Consider the following 20717-nt stretch of genomic DNA (forward strand, 5'->3'; position numbering starts at 1 on the left):
TCCCCAGGGCCTTTGAACTTGTTATTTACAACAATTAGGCCACTGCTTGTGGTCCTCAGTCTTATTCGACTGCTTTTCCAACTGGTAACCTTCTGTTGACCAGAGAGATCAGAGACCTTTTACCCAGATTTTATCCTATATTCCTTTCCTGGATTGCCTTTTCTACCCAAACTTTAGCCTACCTCAAGCTAGTCTTTTTTCCTTAACACTGATTCTTTGCAGAAATTAACTTAACATGATTTATAAATTCATTTTTTCCTACTCAGCTTTTTCCATTGGCTCTGCTGCCTATAACAGATGTTCTGCTGTGGTTCCATTGTCTGTCCTTTTCAATCATTCCCAGTAGTTCCATTCTGTACTGAAATAATCCTCCAGAATTTGAGAGGAGGAGTTCTTCACTTAATACTGGCTACTACTTATGACAGATATTTTTTTCTTTTAGCACTTTTAAGTTTCTAGAAAATGCCCCATTTAGTGAATAGTACTGGCCAAACGGAATTTTCATCTGTGTTCCATTTTATCAGGATTAACCTTTAATAATTAAGATAATGCTTAAGAGATTCCCAGGAACAGGGATGAGTTAGATACTGTTGTATCTGTTGCTATGAAGTTTTTAAAATATGCTGCAGAAGAAATGATTAAATTATTCAGTTTATCAGTAAAGCACCATTAAATATATTAATAATCTGAATAATGGGGGACATGAAGGAATGCAGTTAATAATACGATGTGTTTGCCTAAGGATTCTTTGGCGTTCCTACCACCCTTAATAATTTCTGAATTTTTCCGTTATGTTGTTCTTTTATTTCATGTTAGCATAAAAGCACTGAGTGCTTTGTATTGCACTTCTGAAAAAAATTTTGACCTTTTGGGCTTGTGGCTGAAGCACCAGAGGAAACCACAAACACCGTAATTATGTGCAGATCATTAAAAGAGATAATTTTCTCCATGGAGTGTTCCAGAACTTCTTCCATGATAGCCAATAGATATTTGAAGTTTTGGCCCAGAATATCTATCGTGCACTGATGTATTTCTTACTGATCTAAGAGCAGGAGATTGGTCTAGGGCTTGAGCTGGGAATAGTGAAATTTTAACTCAGTGTCTCCTACGTCTCCACCATGTGAGCTTGGGGAGTTACTTGTCCTTTCCATGTGTAAAAAAGGGTTTACAATATCTGTTTTTAAGATGCACTAGGTCTGCTAGTTCAATAGTAACTGAGGCAAAAATTTAAAAAAACCTATTATGTAAAAGCTAAGAATAGTCATACAGTAAAAACAGCTTTTAGCCAGTATATTATGTTGCAAGGAATTTTGTCTTTAGAGATACTGTCTACTTAGCTGGGGCATTTGTACAGCTCTGTTACCATAGTATTTGAATAATCACAGTTTTTAATGAATGTATATTCACACAGACAGTTGTGTGATAAGGAGGTGCTATAATGTGCATTTTACAAATGAGCTGGGTGAAGGGTGAATGTTGAGAAGGTGTCACACTTTTAGTGAGCACTCAAAAGCTTACTTACCTTCAGTTTGTCTGGGCACTGGCGTGTTGGATGCAGACCACAGCAGCCTTCATGTGGTCCTCTTCACCTAGAAGTGATGTCATGTAATCTGTCTCAAACTGCCACAACAACCTAAAGTGCTTCTTAGAAAGACTTCAGCTCCGCCTATTGCAAAAACCAAACAAGGCAAATATGAGCATGTGGAGCTGGATCTCGGGAACCAACCATGTCTTGGCTACTCATGGTTTCAGGTAGCTCAGGTACAGAGGAGGCAGAGGCTGAGTTATTCACTCAAGACTGAGCAGGAACACTGGTAAATCAGCAAGTAGAGCCCAGCTTCTGGGTTTGAATCCTAATCAGTATAACAACTTCAATTCCTGTTTTTCTAGAACTGTATTTAAGGTTAGTCTTCAGTTTGATTTTTTATATATAATAAAACAACAGGAAACTGATACAAAAATCTTAGAAGTGTTTTCTGGGAATATTTCAGGAAACTGATAGATACAAAGAACTGTCAATACATTCAAGAAAAATGTTTCTTGGTCACAATCCTGCAGCAAGTTCTGTCTCAACACATAAGCAGCTGTGTTCATACATAAGACAGCTTCTCCTCACCACATTATGTACATTTGTGTCTATCTATTTCTACTGTATAGTTTCAAATATTTGCCAAAATATTTCACAAGAATGTCCAGAACAAATTGTCAGAGACTATTATTACTTGATGAAGGATGCTGTATAACTAATGTCATTCTGTAATTATTCACTGCAATAAACAGATATCTTTGTAGCCAGATAGTCCTACAAACAATCAGTATAATTAACAAAAAATGTAAACAGCATGTTTTTCTTTGTCAGAGTATCAAATATTTGAATGTACTAAAAAAAAAAAAAAAAGGATTCACTTATTAGCCTATCACAGTGACAATTACACCATGCTTCTTTACTGTTTGAACTGATTGTTCTTTGTGTCGTTCCCATTCCTCATCATCTTTGTCCAGATCAAAAGTTTCTGGATAAATGGGCAGCTTGTCTTTTGGGCACTCCTCATAATAACTTCGAACGTATTTTCCAACAGACCATCCTTTGTATTCCTCAGGCATTTTGCATTCTAGGCCGTTGTAGTGAACATTGTAGTGATGCTTCAGCCAGTAGAAAAGATAATGAATGTTGTAGTCACATCTCCAAGGGTTCTCTCTCAGCCACAGTATTTTCAGAAAGTAAAGATCTTCCAGTACTCCATATTCAAAATTCTGCAAGCTGTTGTTTGATAGATCCAGCTCCTCTAAGTTATTGAGGCCTGAGAAAGCAGCTAGTCAATAGAAAAATAGTTATTGGTACCTTATAAAGATAAGTTACAGAAAAACATGCATATCTGCAGCAGGAAAAACATTTTCATAATTATACATGTATTAAAATTTTTTGGCTAAAGGCTACAAAAAAGAATTTTCAAACAGTGGACTTTAAAATATGGCTTGTGCCTTAAGAAGTGACATATTGGTATAAACAGATTGACATTAGGGAAGTTGTACTGCTGGTAAAGTTATAAAACACCTAATGAGCATGCATGAGTGTAGAATAGGGACAGTGAAGGTGAACAAATGCTTAATTTGCTCATAGAATTCTACTGTTATCGCTCTGATATGGAAGTAGAAATATGGAAATTGATTATGTATTGGACAGTGTTCAGGGCTAGTAGTTTTTGTGTGTATGTATTTGTGTGTGTGTGTATAGAACCTTTAAATTAATATTTTAAAATATGGAACATAATAAACATGGAGCTTCATGATAATGCTTCTGAGTCACATTTCAGAGAGTAGTTCATACTTTTTGCAAGTATACTGTTTCTTTTCATGGCAGAAGTCTTAAATTGACTGTGTAATGTTAAATCTCAGAAGTACCATTTTACTGATATTGCTACTTTACTGTTTAACTTCCAAAATACTACTAGAGAAGGCTCTTTTTGCTTCATACTTTCTATCTCTCTTTTCTTGTGTCTGCTTTCATAATTAAAAACTGAATACACATAGGTGATAAGGAAATTGCCAACAAGGCCACTTGAGTTCTAATAATATATAACTTAAGAGCAATTATATGTAGTGATTTTTAACCCAAAAGAGTTTAAATCCTTGTGCTTTGTCTGTTACTTTATTGTCCAATATAATTTAAAAGCAGCCTCGTTATATGACAAGTTTTCCTATATTTGGCAAAGATATTTAAAAAATCATTCAACTATTTAACATTTTAGGAAATGATTACCCTTCAGTCTGCAGAATTAAATTTTTGCACTTAGTTGATTTAGTATTAAGAAAGGGCAGCTGAGATCAGTCTCTCCTTGTCGACTTCCTAGATGAATATATTTCAGTGCAAACCTTTACTCTGAATTGAGTGGTACAAAGGTAAAATTTGCACCAACTTCTCGATTTTTAAATCTTTTTTCCCCCTACATTTATATCTGATAGAGAAATTATCAAAGTTTATAATTAATAAAACACAAATCACTTTTGAAAGAATATTTAAAATTGTTCTTACCAGGATCAATGTAAGCTATTCCATTACTGTTTAGGTTTAATATCTTCAGTTCACTGACATCTTCAAACTCTTTGGCTCGTAGTTGTCTAATTTTGTTGTTGGACAAATCAAGTTTGACTATATCTGGAGGTATGTTACCTGGAACTTTCTTTAAATCTTAAAAAATGAAAAAGACATAACTCATGTCAGCTTTAGATTATTCTTACTGCTTAGGTATTACAGTTGCATACCACACAGAGTTTGGTCAGTCTAGCATTGTTTCTTGTTTTCTTTCCCTTTATCCCCACTACCAGTGTCAACATGTTTTTTCAACTTCTGAATTTCATTGCTTTGTTCACCTGTATCTTTACATTCCATGTGAAAATTGCTCTTCGTTAGTGCTTATAGTAAAGCCTCTTTCTGTGTTCGTATGTTTATTTTAATAGAACTGTACTATTTATGTGCATAGGGATAGGGTAGGTAGTGAAAGTACTGTACTAATAAAAAGTATGTGTGAAGGGCTTGATCATTTAACAAAATAAAACCAGACTATCTATATAAAAAAATGTTCATTGGTATGTGAACATCTTCCATAATTAAATTATAGTGTTCTGTCTTACATCCTTTGTTGCCAGAAGGTAAAATGTTCTAAGTTTTATCAGCAATAAAAATGCTAGTTGTTACAGTATTTATAGTAATATGTATATAGTTCTGTAGTTACAGTTATGTAGTGTTTTAGTAATATTTAAAACTTTATATTTGTTACAATACTTACAGTTATTATATGTCCGGGCAGCATAGTGTCATTCTGTCTATCTATTTCTTTATCCTAATTGTGTCACTGGCATTACCAAAGTAGCCAAGCATCTCTTAGTCATCTGTGTACATATCCTTACAGTGTTCCTTGCAAAAGAGTTATAGAAAGAATAGCTTCTTGTCCAGTAGTAAGGGCACATTCTTAAGAAGTGCAAACTGTGGTTTGAATCCTCTCAGGATACTGTTAATAAAACTAATCTCCAGGATTATGTTTACTCAGTGAATGTTCTAATCCTGGGCTGTTTTTACAAGAAAATGAGTGGTATCTCTTATTTCACCATCTTTGAATGAAAGCAAGTAGTTTCCAGATCTGTGCTGAAATCTGTGTTGTCAGTGTTCTTCTGAAGTTCTGAAGATGTCTACTGCATCAGATATTCTCAAGACTAAAGCAACATATCAGAGTCTTCCTGCCTTATATCTGATTTTGAGCAGAGCTTTGGTATTATAAGTACATAAATATTATAACTACTCCAGCCTGCTCTGGTTGGAGTGCTTCCTGCTTGTGCAGATGTCAAAGTTTCAGGGCCTATTCATCACCAAATGAATGCAAATAATGCTTGAATTTAGAGACTTGGAGAGTTTGGCAGTCCTAGAAAGCAGATTTTTTTCAACTGCTCTTGCAAATACAAATTCTTTTGCAGAAAAACAAACAAGTTACTTTTGCATCCAGCTTTTGTTGCTTTTTTTGGTAAAACAGAATCAAGGACATAGGGTATTTTCATTCTGAAGTACTGAAAGATCTGGCGTATCACTGGTCTGATGAGATATAAATAACAAGTTCTTCAAAAAGGAGAACATACACATGGTTATATGTATGTTTTAAGATGTTTCTTTCATGGGCTTTCTGACATTAACTGAAAGCTGCTGACTTGTCATATATCCTTAGAGATACATAGTGCTGGTATACTGCTTGTCACTCCATCCCCTCGACTGTAAAGGAATAATGGATTGCAGCTTTTCATGTCCTCTTACTGGTTTGGCAACTGATCCACGTTTTTTTCTACTTTGAAACCTTGTCCATGTGGGTTTTCCCAGGATTTTGGGTGCATACTCCTATTTCTGATGAAAATTCCAATGAAATTGTGCATCTGCTGCACAGTAATCATATGCAAATACAGTAAGTACAATGCTTTCATCAAAGATTACCATATGTTCAGAAATCCCAAATGTCCATGGCATATCTACATCCAGCTGTCAAGCATATGCACAGTAGATCTGATACTTCCTAAATAATATTGAACATACTCAATGTGTCCATGCTAGACATTCAGGAAGTCCTGAACTGATATCCTTAGTTCTTGACCTGAAGGAGGGAGTCCCTGTACCCTCTAGTACACTCGTGTAGAGGTTGAAGTGACTTTATTTCAGCAAACCATTTTTTTAAGATAGCGTAAAAGCCTGTGAAACTCATATGAAGAGCAGACCACATGGAATGTTTCTATGAACTTAGAGAAAAAAGTAACACTATTCTTGCCAAAAGTTTTTTAGTATATTCATGTATTCAGCTCTCTCTTTGATACCACTAAATGGAGAGAGCTGGAAAGTCTTCTCTTATATATGCCTGGTTTTTGTTCAGTAGCACGGTTTACTGGAGACATAAGGTAATGATGATATAATTAAGATCCTGTGAAGGATAATTAAGACTGTGATCTGTAATCTAATAATTAAGATCCTATCTACAAGGAAAGGTAACGTTAGTGAATATTAAGAAATTAGTGAATGTTAACCAGTAAAAAAGCATAAATCATTAATAAAAAGGATGTAGTAGCTGCATGGTAAAACAAAGGGAAAAGTGAGCCAGAGAAAGAAGAAAAGAATTTAACAGGGTAGAAAAAAGTAAAAATGTGAGCCATTTTTTATGACATACATAGTAGATAAACCATGTAATCAAATACTGAAATCATTAATTCTTTGTATTTAGGTATTGTCTCCTTATACTGACTTCTGAGCTTGTCTCTGGCATTAATGTCTAAGAATAAGGGCACACAAGTGTTGTTACATAAATTTAAGTCACTGTTAAAGCAAACAAGTTTAGCAAATACACTGCAAGATACAAGTGGGCAAAACATCCTGCAGTGATCCTGTATTGCAGGCTATGCTTCACAAACGTTGGGAAAAAATCCTCCCAATTTTGGCTACTTCTAGTAATGTTTTTTATTTCAGATTTGTAATGTTAAAGAATGACTCTCTTCTGAATTCTTTTGTTGTTTGCTTTGTTTCATCATGGGATAAAATATGGGAAATATAAAGTACGAATAAATGTGCACTTTTGTGTTGATATATGCCCCAGCTGGTTTACCCTTAAGGCTTAACTGTGGCTTTTAGAAGCCTGAGAAGGATTTAGGAATGGAATGGATCCAAGTGTCTGAAAACATTTCTTGAAGCCCTTCAACTTTGAAATGTTTGCTGGATGCTGGGAGGAAGAACACAGAGGAGGTATTTCTTTATGAACAAAAGCATACGTAGAAGAAATCTTGCACAGAAAATGAGAGGATGCAATGGCTCTCCTTTGCAGTCAGGTTCCTTTGGGCATTGTAAGCACAGCTGGCTGCTCCAGTCCTGCTTCACAGCTTGCTTCTGCCAAAGTTGTTGCTATCTTTGTTGCTACCTGTTTGTACACTGGAAAGAAGAAAAGACACTCTGTGCTTTTCTCTATCAGTACAATTTTAGCACAGCTGTAATTTGACTGATTAGTATATTTATAGTTGTAAAATAGGACTAGTGAGGTGCTGGTCCTTCAGTAACTTAAGTATGTGCTTAATTTTATTCCTGTTGATTTTTGTTGGATATCTTATACCAGAGCACTAAAGAATATCTGTGGAATTGGGGCTGCAGAGTAGAAGTAAAATGCAGAAAGGATTCCTGCTTCTTGCTTGTAGTTACGAGAGAAAAACAATCAACACTATTAGTTAAAGTAAGTAAAGTGAATACTAGTCCTATATTAATTTGCTGTAAATAATATGTGAATAAATGTAGTAAGGGAGCAAGGATACTAAAATAATTAATTCAGTTATAAGGACAGATACAAACCTTTTCTTTTGCAGTTCAGAGTTGGTACAGGAAACACATACATGTGGCAAAAAGAGGAATCAAATTCTGGTTTGACAGCTTCAGGCTTCTCTCGTTTTATGTTTTGGGGGTCCTGCCTGTCCTCTTCACTACATAGCTGTTCAGCTTTTATCTGCTTTAGCTTTTGATTTTTCAGTTCTATTGGGTGCACACACTTGGCATAATTTCCCAAATTCCTGTTTGTTGGGACCTGTAGCATTGTAACAAGAGCTTCTAGTTCACAGTTGCAATGCCAGGGATTATCATAAAGACGTAGATAGTTTAGACTGGGCATATAAATAAAAATCTCCTCAGATAAACTCTTGATTTGGTTATGCTGAAGTAAGAGTGTGGTAAGTTTATTCAAACCAAAAAAAGCCTCACTTTCAATTTTTGATATGTCATTCTGTTGTAAATCCAGACTTTTTAGTACTTTGTACTTGGAAAACATATTATTCTTCAATTTACGAATCCTGTTTCTTGCTAGCAGCATGTGTTTTAAATCCTCTGGCCAATCAGGTGCCACAAAAATCAATTTTCTTTCCTGACAATCTAGGTATTTCTCGTGAAGATAAGTGTATATGTCACATGGTAGGCCTCGGGCATTGCGCTTAACAGTGCTAGATGCTTTCCTTAAGATGTTTTCCCTTCCATTGTTTCTCAAACTCCTATTCCTTGTCTTCCTACAGTCAGATGCTTTACAAAGAAGAAATAGTAGTATAATAGTAACTACTTGCATCCTGACATTCAGCTGGCCCCAGTTACTTTCTGTGACAGCTGAAACAGTTGAAATTTTTGGATAGTCTTAATCAGTGTTGCACAGATCTGAGGAGGCACAGCTGGGGTATGTGGGATCCCTGTGTTGGAAGAAAAGTAAAACATTAGAACAGATGAAACAGTCATTTTCATGGAGGCTTGTACATAATATGCAGCATTCAGTCAAGAACTCAATCATCACACTACTTGGAGCTTCACAAATACTTTGAAGATTTAATGTCCTATTTTTTTGGTCATTTTTACTGTCTCTGGTCTACTGTCATTCATTTTGATTAAACATGGGAAGCTATATGGACCAATTTCTAACTGATCTTTGTTAGAAGGTTCTTATGTATTCAGTAGAATGGCATGAGGCTGAATCTTCTTTGTATTTAAGTTCATCTTGGAAGATGAGCTTGAAAGAGGATCTTGAAGCTGGTATTTTCTAGCTTTCTGGGTGTTGGCCCACTGGAACACGTACAGAGCCAGACCAGGGAAAGTCATCCAGTGCCTATGAAACCCCCAGTTTTAGACTGTGCTCAAGTGTGGACTTGTTTTCAGGTTGAGCCCCAATTTATAACTAGCCCTGCTACTACCAAGTGTCTCTCATGGCCCATGTCAGGTAGACAATGTTGGCTGGACTGCTCTGAGAAGGACCCAAAATTAGTATTTTGCAAGAGCCTATGAGGCTATATGTCATCTGAGCGTAGGCGGAGTGCAAAGAGAACCTGCAGGTCCTGGCCATGGCCTGCTTCAAACTGGTCTGGCCACTTGAAGAGGGAGAGTACAGAGGAGTAAGCCAGGAGCTTTTGCCTTTCCAAGAAAGCCAAACACAATCATTAGGAATTGTTATTAGGGGAAGACAAGGACTGCTCACCGCAACCATGTCCAAAATCGCCTCAGTATTTTCAGTAATTGTTTGGCCTATGTTCCCTCCTGAATTGTACTCCTGAATGTACTCCTGGGCATGTAGTCCTGTGAATGTACTTTTCCTTCATTTTCAGTGAAGTTTGGCCACAAGGTTGTGTTTCCTTAGAACGCCTCAGGTTTTTGTATTTTCAAACTTTTTTCCATCTCACAAATTTCATACTTTTGCTAGTCAGTATCATTCCTTCTGAAACTTTTTTTTTAATTCTTTGCTCTTTGGCTTAACTACTTAGTTACTTTTTTCTCTATGACTGTGGACATCCTTGCAATATGCTCAGTCCTTTTTGACCTTAGCAACTGGGAAGGTATTGAATCCCAGTCTTGAGTGCAGATGATTTCACAGATGTTCTGTTTCTAAAACACTGTTGTTTTGGGCTCCAAAAACTTATTTTTATCTAGAGGAAAGGTGGTGCAATAAATCAACTAATACCAGGTAAAATTCTTTTGAAAGCAAAGAACTTTTTCCTTTTTAAACAAAGTGGTAGATCAGTTTAAACCACATCCCAGCTGTAGGGTGTTCTCAGTATTTGTGCAGATTTTACTCATTAGACAGATGGAGCAGTCCTGTCTATGCATGCTACTGCATCCCTCTAATCCATGTGGCTAGTGGCTAGTTGTTAATATTACCTTTGAAAACCCACTGATTGGTTCTCCATTTTATTCCTGTAGTTTCCAGTTGTCTATCTGCATTCAGATACTGTTAGTTCACAGTGTGAATGAGTGTTTGCATTGACGACTTTATCCCTTACATGAAAAATGAAATTTTATTCATTACTTTTTGGCAGCTATATGCTAGTCACTGTAAATTGATCATGTGTTTTAATAACTTGAATCATAACTGGGGTCCTCTGTGTTGTTTTGAACTGTTCACCATTCTGGTAATGTGATAACTCATTCTATCCAGCAGAGCTCAGAAACAGAAAAAGCAGAATTTGGGGGAGGAAAGGTAATAAATAATTATGGAAATATTCTTTCCTCTTCCTTTCCATCTCCTGGGTCTCAACTGAAATTTTTTACTAGTATTACATTCTATCTGCTAACTAAATTATACTCAGCTATAATACCAAAATGAGCAGCTGTTTTCCGTAGCATGTATAGGTTCACATGTAAAATTATAACTATGTCTCATTTAGTGCTAGAGCTAAAAACGTGTAAGAGCTATGTCATTTTTGTGGCTTAGCAGCCTCAAGGATGATTTTAATTGGTTAGGTTCTTTTGAGTTGTACAATCTCTCTCAGTATTGTCCTACTCTTCAAAAACGTATCGAGTTTTACGGGATATCAGTGAAGTTACTGTCCCCGTAGAAAAGAATATACAGATCTATTTTGTACTAATGCTTGACTGCAATTGAAAACATGTATTTGGCTTTCAATGTGAAAATGTGTTTTTAAAGAGTTAAAAATGTATTTCTTTTATCTCTATAAACCTTTCATACTGCATTTTCCATATTAGGTATCTGTATCAGGCCTATTTTTTTCATTTCAGTTTAGACGGATCAGTTATTTTTGAAGATTAGGTTAAAGCAAAAAGTATTACTATGTTTAAGAGGAGCTTTTACAACTCTACCTTGGAGGATAGACTCCAAATTTGGCAGAATGCTGGCTGAGGGGATGTGTAAGTGTTGTTTCTAGTGTCAGACATATATCTTTCATTATTTTGTTAGAATTGCAACAATCTCTGCAAAACAGGAGTTTCTAAAAATAATAGATTATAAGCACACAGAAGATATTGTCTCAGGCAGCTAAATTCTCTGAAATTCCATACCTGCAGAAGATAAGCAGGGCTTTTCCTACAATTGGTCTGATTGCTGCACCTCTACTTTCAGAGGGAAAAAATTGTTCATGTATGTAATTAGATACTAGTGTCATAATATATGGGTGGGAGGGACAGATAAAGCTATGTGGAAAATTGAATTCTGGCATTTCCTAACACCAAATTGCTTAATTAGGTAGCTTTCTGGTCCTTTGGTAACATAAAACTGAAAACAGCTTGATTCCTAAGCCAGCCATTAGTTGATGGAGCGTAAGAAGAGACATTTCCTCAGGACAGCTTACTCCAACTTTGTATTCTAATTTTGGTTTTTTGTACTTTCTTCTCAGTAATCTGCTGTGGCCATGGTTTCAGGGAGGATATTGGCCTAGATAGACAGAATCTGTAATAGGAATTCTTATGTTTGTGTCGTACACTGAAAATTTGAACTGATCATCTTTAATATGATTTTTTTTTTATTTTTAGGTGAATGTAAGAATTTGCAAGACTTAAATCTCTCTGAATGCCAGGGATTAAATGTAAGTGCTACAGACTTTTCCCACAATCTAATTTATACCAAGAAGGAAGATTTTTTAAAAGTGATGTTGTTATTTGGGTACGCAATATTGCTGATAAAAGTAGAGACTTGTGTTCTTAAATACTTTGAAAACAGAGTTGACTAGGATTCAGAGATACTCAGTGAAGTTCTAATTTGTTTTGTACAGTGCCAGGGCAACATTATATATCAATCTCAATTAATTTTAATAAATGGGCTTCAAAACTTCACCAGTCTGGGGTGAACTTTTTTCTGTTCTTTTTAAGTTTGGATTTGTCAACAACAATACTTTTTAATCATAGAATCATAGAATCATACATGGTTTGGGTTGGAAGCGATCTTAAAGATCATCTAGTTCCAATCCCCCTGCCATGGGCAGGGACACCTTCCACTAGAGCAGGTTGCTCAAAGCCCCGTCCAACCTGGCCTTGAACACTGCCAGGGAGGGGGCAGCCACAGCTTCTCTGGGCAACCTGTGCCAGTGTCTCACCACCCTCACAGGAAAGAATTTCCTCCTTATAGCCAATCTAAATCTACCCTCTTTCAGTTTAAAACTGTTACCCCTCATCCTACCACTACACTCCTTGATAAAATGTCTTGCCCCATCTTTCCTGTAGGTCCCCTTTAAGCACTGGAAGGCCACTATAAGGTCTCACCAGAGCCTTCTCTAGGCTGAACAACCCCAACTCTCTCAGCCTGTCTTCATAAGGGACATAATTCTATATTGTTTTCAAGTTCCTTTATTCATTCAGTAGTACACTTGGTCTCTAAAAATGTCTCACTAGATTTCTAGATATTTGTGAGAGCCTTTGTTTGAAAGGTGTCTAAGTATGCAATCACCATTATGTATTTGTCTATCCTTTAACATTTTCAGTTTTATCTTGCTTCCATTAATTCTCTTTAATGTTTTTGCATTGCTCTTCTCTGATGGAAAAACAATGTTTGACTCTGCTTTAATTAGTAATTTCTTAGAAATGACACTGATATGTGCAAATTTTTCTAATAATAAAATCAATCTAAAAATAAAATCAATTTTTTTTTTAGAAATTATGGTTCTTAATAGATTCATATAATGTATACATCCATTTATAGGCTATTTATAGTGTTAAGTAAATAAACAAATAATTTGGTATAGTTTAGTTGTCTTTGGAGTGAAATGTACATCCAAGGGCCTAGCCCAGAAACATGCCAATATTTACACACAAAGTTTTAAAAATTACCACAGATAAACTACAGCTTATGAACTTCATACAAAAATGGCATATGATGGTCAAGTTAAAGAGGCAAGAGCTGCAGAAGAATCATGAGGTTCTATTTTATAATGCTCTGGTTTGGTTCTGCTTTACATATATCTTCATCTCTGTCCTATGTTGATGTTAGGTTTATTGCCAAATATCTTGTTCTCACTGTTTTCACAGATTATATAATTTTCTTTGCTATACCAGCTACAAGGATAAAGATATATTATATTATATTATATTATATTATATTATATTATATTATATTATATTATATTATATTATATTATATTATATTATATTATATTATATTATATTATATTATATTATATTATATTATATTATATTATATTATATTATATTATATTATGAAGTTCTTTGAGTAACACTTAGAATTATCTTGCTACATAACCTAATACTTGCTATATGATATTATAATTACAGTGTAATATTCAGAGGTTGTATGCTTCTTAAGGATCATGTTGATTGTAGGTTCATGCATAAAGGCAATAAGAGGGCCAGGTCTTGCCAAATTGTAAAGACTCAAACACTGTTTCATAACTGTCCATTCTGTTTGGTTGTTATCATGCTTGCTAATACACATTTGGTGTGTACCAGCAAGCGCATTCCTAGGTGATGCCAGGGCTTGGTTCATGGGATAGCAGGGACTTGCTGATTACACTCTTGCCAATACAGCCTAGTATGCAGTTGGCCACCTTTTTCAGAAGGGCACACTGTTGATGTTGAAATTGTTATTGACCAGGACTCTCAGGTCAGTGTGTTTGATAGCTGCTTTCTGTCTGGTGTCTAGACTGTACTGATGCATGGGGTTATCCCATTCCTGATGCAGGATTTTGCATTTTCCTTTGTTGAAATGTTGAACTGAGGTTTCTATTAGCCCATTTTTCCAGACTAAATCTCTCTGAATAGCAGTTCTAGCCTCCAGTGTATTGACACTCCTCCCAGTTTGGAATAATTAGTGAATTTGCTGAGCATGTACTCTGTTCCTATCATCTAAACCATTTATAAAGACATTTAACAGTAATGGCTCCCATACTGACCCTTGAGGGATGCCAGTTGCCACAAGCCAACAACAGGACTGAGCACCATTGGTGACAACCCTTTGGCCTGGCAGTCTAGACAAATTTTCACTCACCTTGAAGTCCACTTATCCAGCCTTTATTTTACCAATTTGGCTGTGAAGGATACTGTGGCCTGTGTTGAAGGCCTTGCTGAAGTCAAGATACACAACAGCCGCTTTTCTCCACTTATCCATAGATCCAGTAATTTCACCATAGAAAACTACCGTGTTACCTTGCCCTTGGTAAATCCACGCTGGCTGTTCACTGACACTTTTTCATCCTTCATGTGCTTGGACAGGACTTCAAGGAGGATTTGCTGCATAACCTTCCTAGGGACTCAGGTGAGGCTGACTGGCCTGTAGTTTCCTGGATCCTCCTTGTTCCATTTCCTGAAAATGGATGTGACATTTCCTATCTTCCAGTCATCAGGAATCTCCTCTGATTGCCATGACCTTTCAAAAATGAGTGAGACCTTTCAGTGACAGGAGGCAGCTTTCTTGGTACTCTTGGATGCATACCATCTCATCCCATTTCCTCAGGTGCTCCCTGACATTATCTTCTTCTGCCATGGGTATTGTTTCATGCCCACAGACTCTGCTACTAGGCTCCTGGCAGGCACCTGGGAAGCCTTAAGACAAGCCTTAGCAGTAAAAACTAAGGCAAAAAAGTAATTGAGTACATTGGCCTTGAAGAGCAACCAGTTCTCCTGGGCCCCTTTGCCCTCCAGGGCTGTCTACCATGAGATCCTGTTAAGCTCTCAAATTCAGGTTTTTTCTTCTACAATATGTCCAATTTTCTTCTCCCAGGATTTTAAACTCCTCATTTTCATGGTTGCAGTAACCAAAGTCACTCTGGTTCTTCACATCCTTGACCAGTTTTTCCTTGTTTGCTAAACAAGTCCAGAAGAACATGTTCTGTAGACCACTCATCAGTGACCTGGATCAAGTAATTGTCTTCAACACTAGAAGTCTCTTGGATTGTTTGTGCCCAGCCATGTTGTTCTTCCAGCAGATATCAGAGTGGTTAAAGTCTCTCATGAGTAACGAGGATAGGCAATTGTAAGGCTTCCTTCAGCTACCCAAAGAAGGTTTCATCTACTGTCTTTTCTTCACCAAGCAGTCTGTAGCAGATACCTACCACAATGTAATCCTCATAGGTCTAGCTTCTAATCCTTACAAATAAACTCTTGACTGACTTGTCACCCATTCCAATGCAAAGCTCCATGCATTTAGGCATAACTTTGCATAGAATGCAACCTGTCCTCACCTTCCTGGGTTGTCACTCCTAAATATTCTGTAACCATTAATTGCAGCCTTCCAGTTGTGTGTGCTACCCCTTTGCGTCTCTGGAATCCAAATGAAATCATAGCTCTGCATCTGTGTGTGGACTTTTATCCCTACTGGTTGATTCCCATGGTGCAAGTGTTTGCGTTCGCTTGAGATGGACCCCTGGTTCTGCTGCTTTCACATGGAAGGTTTCAGAGTTTTCACCATCATGTTATCCCCCCAATGCTTTCTCACCACTCCCTGTGCCTTCAGTTCATGGTTATCTTCTGTCAACACACCTATTTTTACTGGTACCACCTCTCTCAAAAACTTTGTTCCAGGAATTTCAAAAGCACAAACTGTCCTCCTCAAAGTTGATTGGTATGGAATTTCCAGCTACCTTGATAGTTCTTTTGCTTAATAACTGAAATAATGAAAAGGTGACCACAACATGGCAAAAGATACACACTCATCTATTATATTTTTGTATAAGTGCTGACTTTTTGCTTTTCTATTATATTGACATATATTATTGTGAAACTTTCTTCATACTAGGAGATTTGTTCCCATTATATTCTAATGGAATGATATATAGAACAATATAGGCAGTACCACTTTTGCAGGTCAATAAAACATGGAAGCCTTATAATTACTCAAGCCTAATGTTCCACCTAGAGAGTAGAACTAAACAGGAAGCATTTTGTAAATGATATTACTGGTTAGAGAAGTGTACCAGAGTTTATGGAGAAAACTCACCAGTGGTTTTAGATACTAGGGTTGGCTAACAAGAATCTTGGTTTAGCAAAATATGTAAGCATGTGCTAACCTTCAGTCACGTGAAAAGTCCCCTGTGCTCCGTAGGTCTGTATAGTGTATAATGTTTCCTTGAATTGGACTGTTAAAATTACCATACTTCAAGTGAGTAACAGTGGCATCACATGTCTCTCAGTAGAAGCTTTGAGGCTTCCAAAGAAATTGGCCGTGATTTATAAAATTTATGATGATGTTTTAAAGATACTTATTCATATTTTTTCCCTTGTTACTCCACATAAAAATGTGAGATAAATGAATACAAATATAATTTGAATGTACTTCTGGATTTTTTTTTTATTATTCAGGATGAATCAATGAGACTCATATCAGAAGGTTGCAGAGCTCTTCTCTATTTAAATCTGTCGTATACGGATATTACTGATGGAACACTACGACTATTGTCAAGGTAAAATTAAACAAATACAAAAGTGTATTTGTTTTAATCTTGCAGGAAACTTAGAGGCATATGTAGTAGAAATACTCTGAGTGATATACAGGATTCCGTCTGCTATACAAAATGAAAAAAATGCCCCATACCATTGACTTAGATAGCAGCTCTTTTCTTTTTTTAGTATAATTAAAAGTATATGCTAGATTACCCTGTATATTTCACAGAGTCTTACAGAAACTTCTAAAAGAACATGCTAGCTAAAAATTTCTTGGGCATGTCCAGTTACTCATGATGATGCAAGAAGTTTGCAAGTTAGATATGTTCTTAAAAATTTCTTTTGCAAGAGAGGGTTGTGGATAGGTGTATTGTGTGGGCCAAGGCCTTGTGTGACAACTGCAAAAGAAAGAGTTATTCCAAACTCTTATTTGGAAGATCATTGAGCTGAAGGCAGAGAATTTATATTTCTACAGATGTCTGCTATTCCTGTTTTAAATGTGTCTGTCCATGAGATTTGGAGTCTGTCTGGTAGGTAGAATTGCTGCATTAAAATCTGCCATAAAGGAAAAGAAACGTGCTGGTCCACGATCGCAGCCATCACAAAGATGTATATAGATTTGAAGATAGCTATACACTGTTTCTCTTTCCTATGAGGAAAACTAATGTCTTCCTTTCAACAGCAGCCCCACAAAGTCCAGAAACATGTTTTTCTTCGGCATTTACATAATACATTTGAATTTTGTTTTTCTTAGACTATAATGCCATATTCTCATATAACTAACATTTGTTTTGGCAAAGTTTTCCATTTAGTGTCTCCAGTCTTACCACTCATTTCTTCATCATTATTCTTTTCATAATGTGTGTTTTCTCCATGCTGGCTGATATTTTGTCTTTTAAAATTTCCATATATTTCTGTTGAAGTTTGGAACAGCTGTTCTATAGGTAATCTCAGCATATGTTATTCTGGTTACCTGAGTGTGCTGTTGCCACCAAAAGTCAGAACTGTTCATTTGTTTTGATGCATAAATAGCATGTCCCCAAGAAAGAATTCTCCAGAGTAGGTGAAGCTTTCAATGCAATAAAATGTTTAAAACAAAAAGAAAAATTCTCTGCTGACAAAATACATTTTTAGTTAACTTTTACCTCACTGGTAAGAAATTTTCCCAGTCACACATGATGCTTTTAATGTAAAACCATAAGGTACCACCATTTTTATTGACAATGTTTGGACAAAAAGCAAAGCTCATTGTTTCTGAGACTGTGGGGATGTACAAAAAGTTGCTGTCCTCTGAAGATATTGATAGCAGACAAATTTCATAAACATTTCACATGCCATCTCAAAAAGCATTAGCTCACCACAAATCCTGTTACCACAAGGTGACTAGAGTTCTTAGAGGTGGCAGTATTGCATTTCATAATACTGTACATGAAGTTTGCTATTGTATACCAGATGTCTGTTATTGGAACAAGGAACAAGTGAAGTGTAGGCTGAGTGTGCTCAAAGCTGTTTGGTAATTTTTTATTCTCTCCTACTGTTCCATACGAGCATTTTAACCTCCATATTACACAACACAGATCATCAGCTAAAACTTCTCTCTGACAAGTTCTGTTGCATATGGCAGACAGGAATATTGTCTGTCAGGAATAAATGTCAGAACGTGATTTTGTCAGATTGCTTTAAAACAATGATCCTGAGATTATTAATGCCAACATTAATTGAAAAACCAATATGACAGAATTCCTGCAGAATTTAGCTGTAACACAAACCAAGGATTTTTAGTAGTCTGTGTGCTCAAGCTTAAGTTTTAAGAAAGCTGTCACTTTAAAAATGGCAGAAGAAGGCATGTGTTAAAATTCCCAGATCATAAAAATGAGTCATATGACCTGTAAAGAAAATCAGTGACTCTTCAAAATTATTGGAAGGTTTTGATCATACTCTTCAAAATGCAGTAAGAAAGGCTTCCCTGTGTCTTAAGTTGTGCAACCTTGTAGTAAAAAACTAGCATGTAGTTTAAAAACACTCAGAACTGCCAGAGTATAAGAACCAGTCTCCTAATTTATTATCTATTTTGTCAGACAAGTTTGGAAGTGTAGTCTCTCTGAGTTTGATTTTTCCCCACTCATTTCTGTGGAATATGTCACTGAAATGCAAAAAGGCTTATGCTTCTACAAAGAAGGATACTTTTATTCCTGTATTTAATATGAATTAAATGTTTCCATTTAAAAAAACCACACCACAAACACATGCCCTTATATTCTAATATCTGGTTCTGATGCAAGTTGTGTCTTTTTTTTCATGAAATGTAATCTTACATTTAATTTCTTAATATTTTTCTATTATTTGTTTTTCACAATAACCTTTTTTTTCCAGCTTCCTATCTCTTTTTTGTGTGTGTTCAGTTCAAGTCAGCATGTTTCCTCACTTTATATTGAAAGTATAAAGTCAATTCAAAAATGTATGCCACTCCTTAAGCAGTCTTCGGTGGGTGTTCCCATCTTTCTTCAAAATGCCTACTTTTGCTGACTTGCAGAACTGCATGACTATCTCCCTACAACTAAATGTCTACCAGAGCAGTAGGTCCTAATTCTACGTTTTGATTTTCTGCATGCTTTCATTTGTGGTGCTTGTGGCAATTGTTATTTATTCCAGTTAGAAACGTAGTTCAGTAAAATGAATAGTTTGCAGTATGTTATAAACCAAAGCTGCAGATGGAAACTCAAGTATATTCAGAGTATAGATTCTTGCTTTTACAGAGTGCTGTTGATTAACATTTTCCACTTACACAGTTTGCTTTCTTTTAATTGACATTTGGTATAAAGAAATGTTTTCCAAAAGAACTGAGCAAAACCTAACACTGGATGTTCATTTTGGATAATTCCCTTTTGTATCTCTTTCAATTTTTCAGATTCTTTTAATAGCACTTTTCTAAATAATTGAGAAGTTGAGACTTAAGTTCTAACTGTACATTTATTCTTTTAACGTCCTTTGATAGAGTTCTAGTTTTCATTTCCAGCAGGCACTGCTTGTAAAATCAGTGGCAGACAGTCCAGCAAACTTACACTGAAAAGTCTACTAGCTTCCAAAGTATGCACACAGAAATCCCAGTTAATTTAAAAAGTATGCTTTTGCAGTTATTTGAGATAACTTTAAAATGATACTGTATTCAGATGGTGAGATATCTTGTATGATAGTGCTATTCCCCAGTAATTTGCAATACAAGGAGCAGAGGAAAACATACAGCAGAAGAAAGGGACTTTCAAACTTCAGCAAGGAGATAATTCTGTTTCATATCAAACATCTTTACAGTAATTGTCAGAATACTTCAACTATGTTATTTTATGGTTTTTTTGATTCTGTATCATACCCTTGTAATAATTTGCTCTCTGTTTTTTTTTGCAAAGCAGCTTCCCCAATTTACAGTATTTGAGTTTAGCTCACTGCAGAAAGTTTACAGACAAAGGTTTACTGTACCTGGGCACTGGAAAAGGCTGTCACAAGCTCATCTATTTGGACCTTTCAGGTTGCATTCAGGTTTGTAGTTCACGTCTTTCTTTCATTCTGTGAAGAAGAGAATCCTTTATGTGACTGGCTGCATCCTGCATTCATGGTATACTGAAGTAGAACAAGCACTGCAGCAGACTTCCAGGGTTTTGAATTACATGACTACAGCTGTTTAAATTTTACTAAGGAATAATAGCACTATAGGTTTGGATTGCTTCCAACAAACTGTCAGATCTATAAACAGCTAGTACTTACTGCATAATGAGACTTGCTTTTTGTAGCCATAAATAGACTAATTCTATGTCATGATTTGTTAGGATTTTAAATCAGGAGATTTGAAAATGCAGTTTTTACTCAGATATCAAAAAAATAAAAGCCACTCTGCACTGGAAAAGTACAATTTTACACTTGATTTCCTGAGAAGGAAATGAATTAAAAAGTGAACTTTTGATACTATTTTATAATGATTTAATGTATAAATTGAAGTAGTATTTATAACTGCAATCTAAGAATAGTTAATGTTTAGGATTATTTTCGTTTCCTACTAAACATCTAAAGAAAACCA

At 35.9% G+C, this 20717-nt stretch overlaps 2 protein-coding genes across 2 annotated transcripts in view; one reads left to right on the forward strand and one right to left on the reverse strand.

The window, feature by feature from the left end:
- FBXL13 (F-box and leucine rich repeat protein 13) overlaps positions 1 to 20717 on the forward strand; it is a 98761-nt gene that overhangs the window by 39496 nt on the left and 38548 nt on the right. Inside the window, exons 10-12 of the mRNA XM_074827867.1 lie at positions 11795 to 11847; positions 16568 to 16668; positions 20053 to 20182. Coding sequence (XP_074683968.1) covers positions 11795 to 11847; positions 16568 to 16668; positions 20053 to 20182 — 284 coding nt within the window. The remainder of the gene's footprint in view (positions 1 to 11794; positions 11848 to 16567; positions 16669 to 20052; positions 20183 to 20717) is intronic.
- LRRC17 (leucine rich repeat containing 17) lies at positions 1964 to 20224 on the reverse strand. The gene is made up of 4 exons (XM_074827880.1): positions 20123 to 20224; positions 7859 to 8733; positions 4034 to 4189; positions 1964 to 2813 (listed from the first exon to the last, which is right to left on the reverse strand). The coding sequence occupies exons 2-4, from the start codon at positions 8613 to 8615 to the stop codon at positions 2410 to 2412; spliced, it is 1317 nt and encodes a 438-aa protein (XP_074683981.1). The 5' UTR covers positions 8616 to 8733; positions 20123 to 20224; the 3' UTR covers positions 1964 to 2409.

Source organism: Strix aluco, chromosome 5 (genome assembly GCF_031877795.1).
Source record: "Strix aluco isolate bStrAlu1 chromosome 5, bStrAlu1.hap1, whole genome shotgun sequence".
Classification (NCBI taxonomy): Eukaryota; Metazoa; Chordata; class Aves; order Strigiformes; family Strigidae; genus Strix; species Strix aluco.

Coding starts and splice junctions, on each gene's coding strand:
- LRRC17 (XM_074827880.1), bottom strand. CDS start 8,615: ATGCAAGTAGTTACTATTATACTACTATTTCTTCTTTGTAAAGCATCT. Junction 4,190..7,858: donor TCTGAACTGCAAAAGAAAAG/GTTTGTATCTGT, acceptor TCATTTTTTAAG/ATTTAAAGAAAGTTCCAGGT. Junction 2,814..4,033: donor AATAGCTTACATTGATCCTG/GTAAGAACAATT, acceptor TCTATTGACTAG/CTGCTTTCTCAGGCCTCAAT.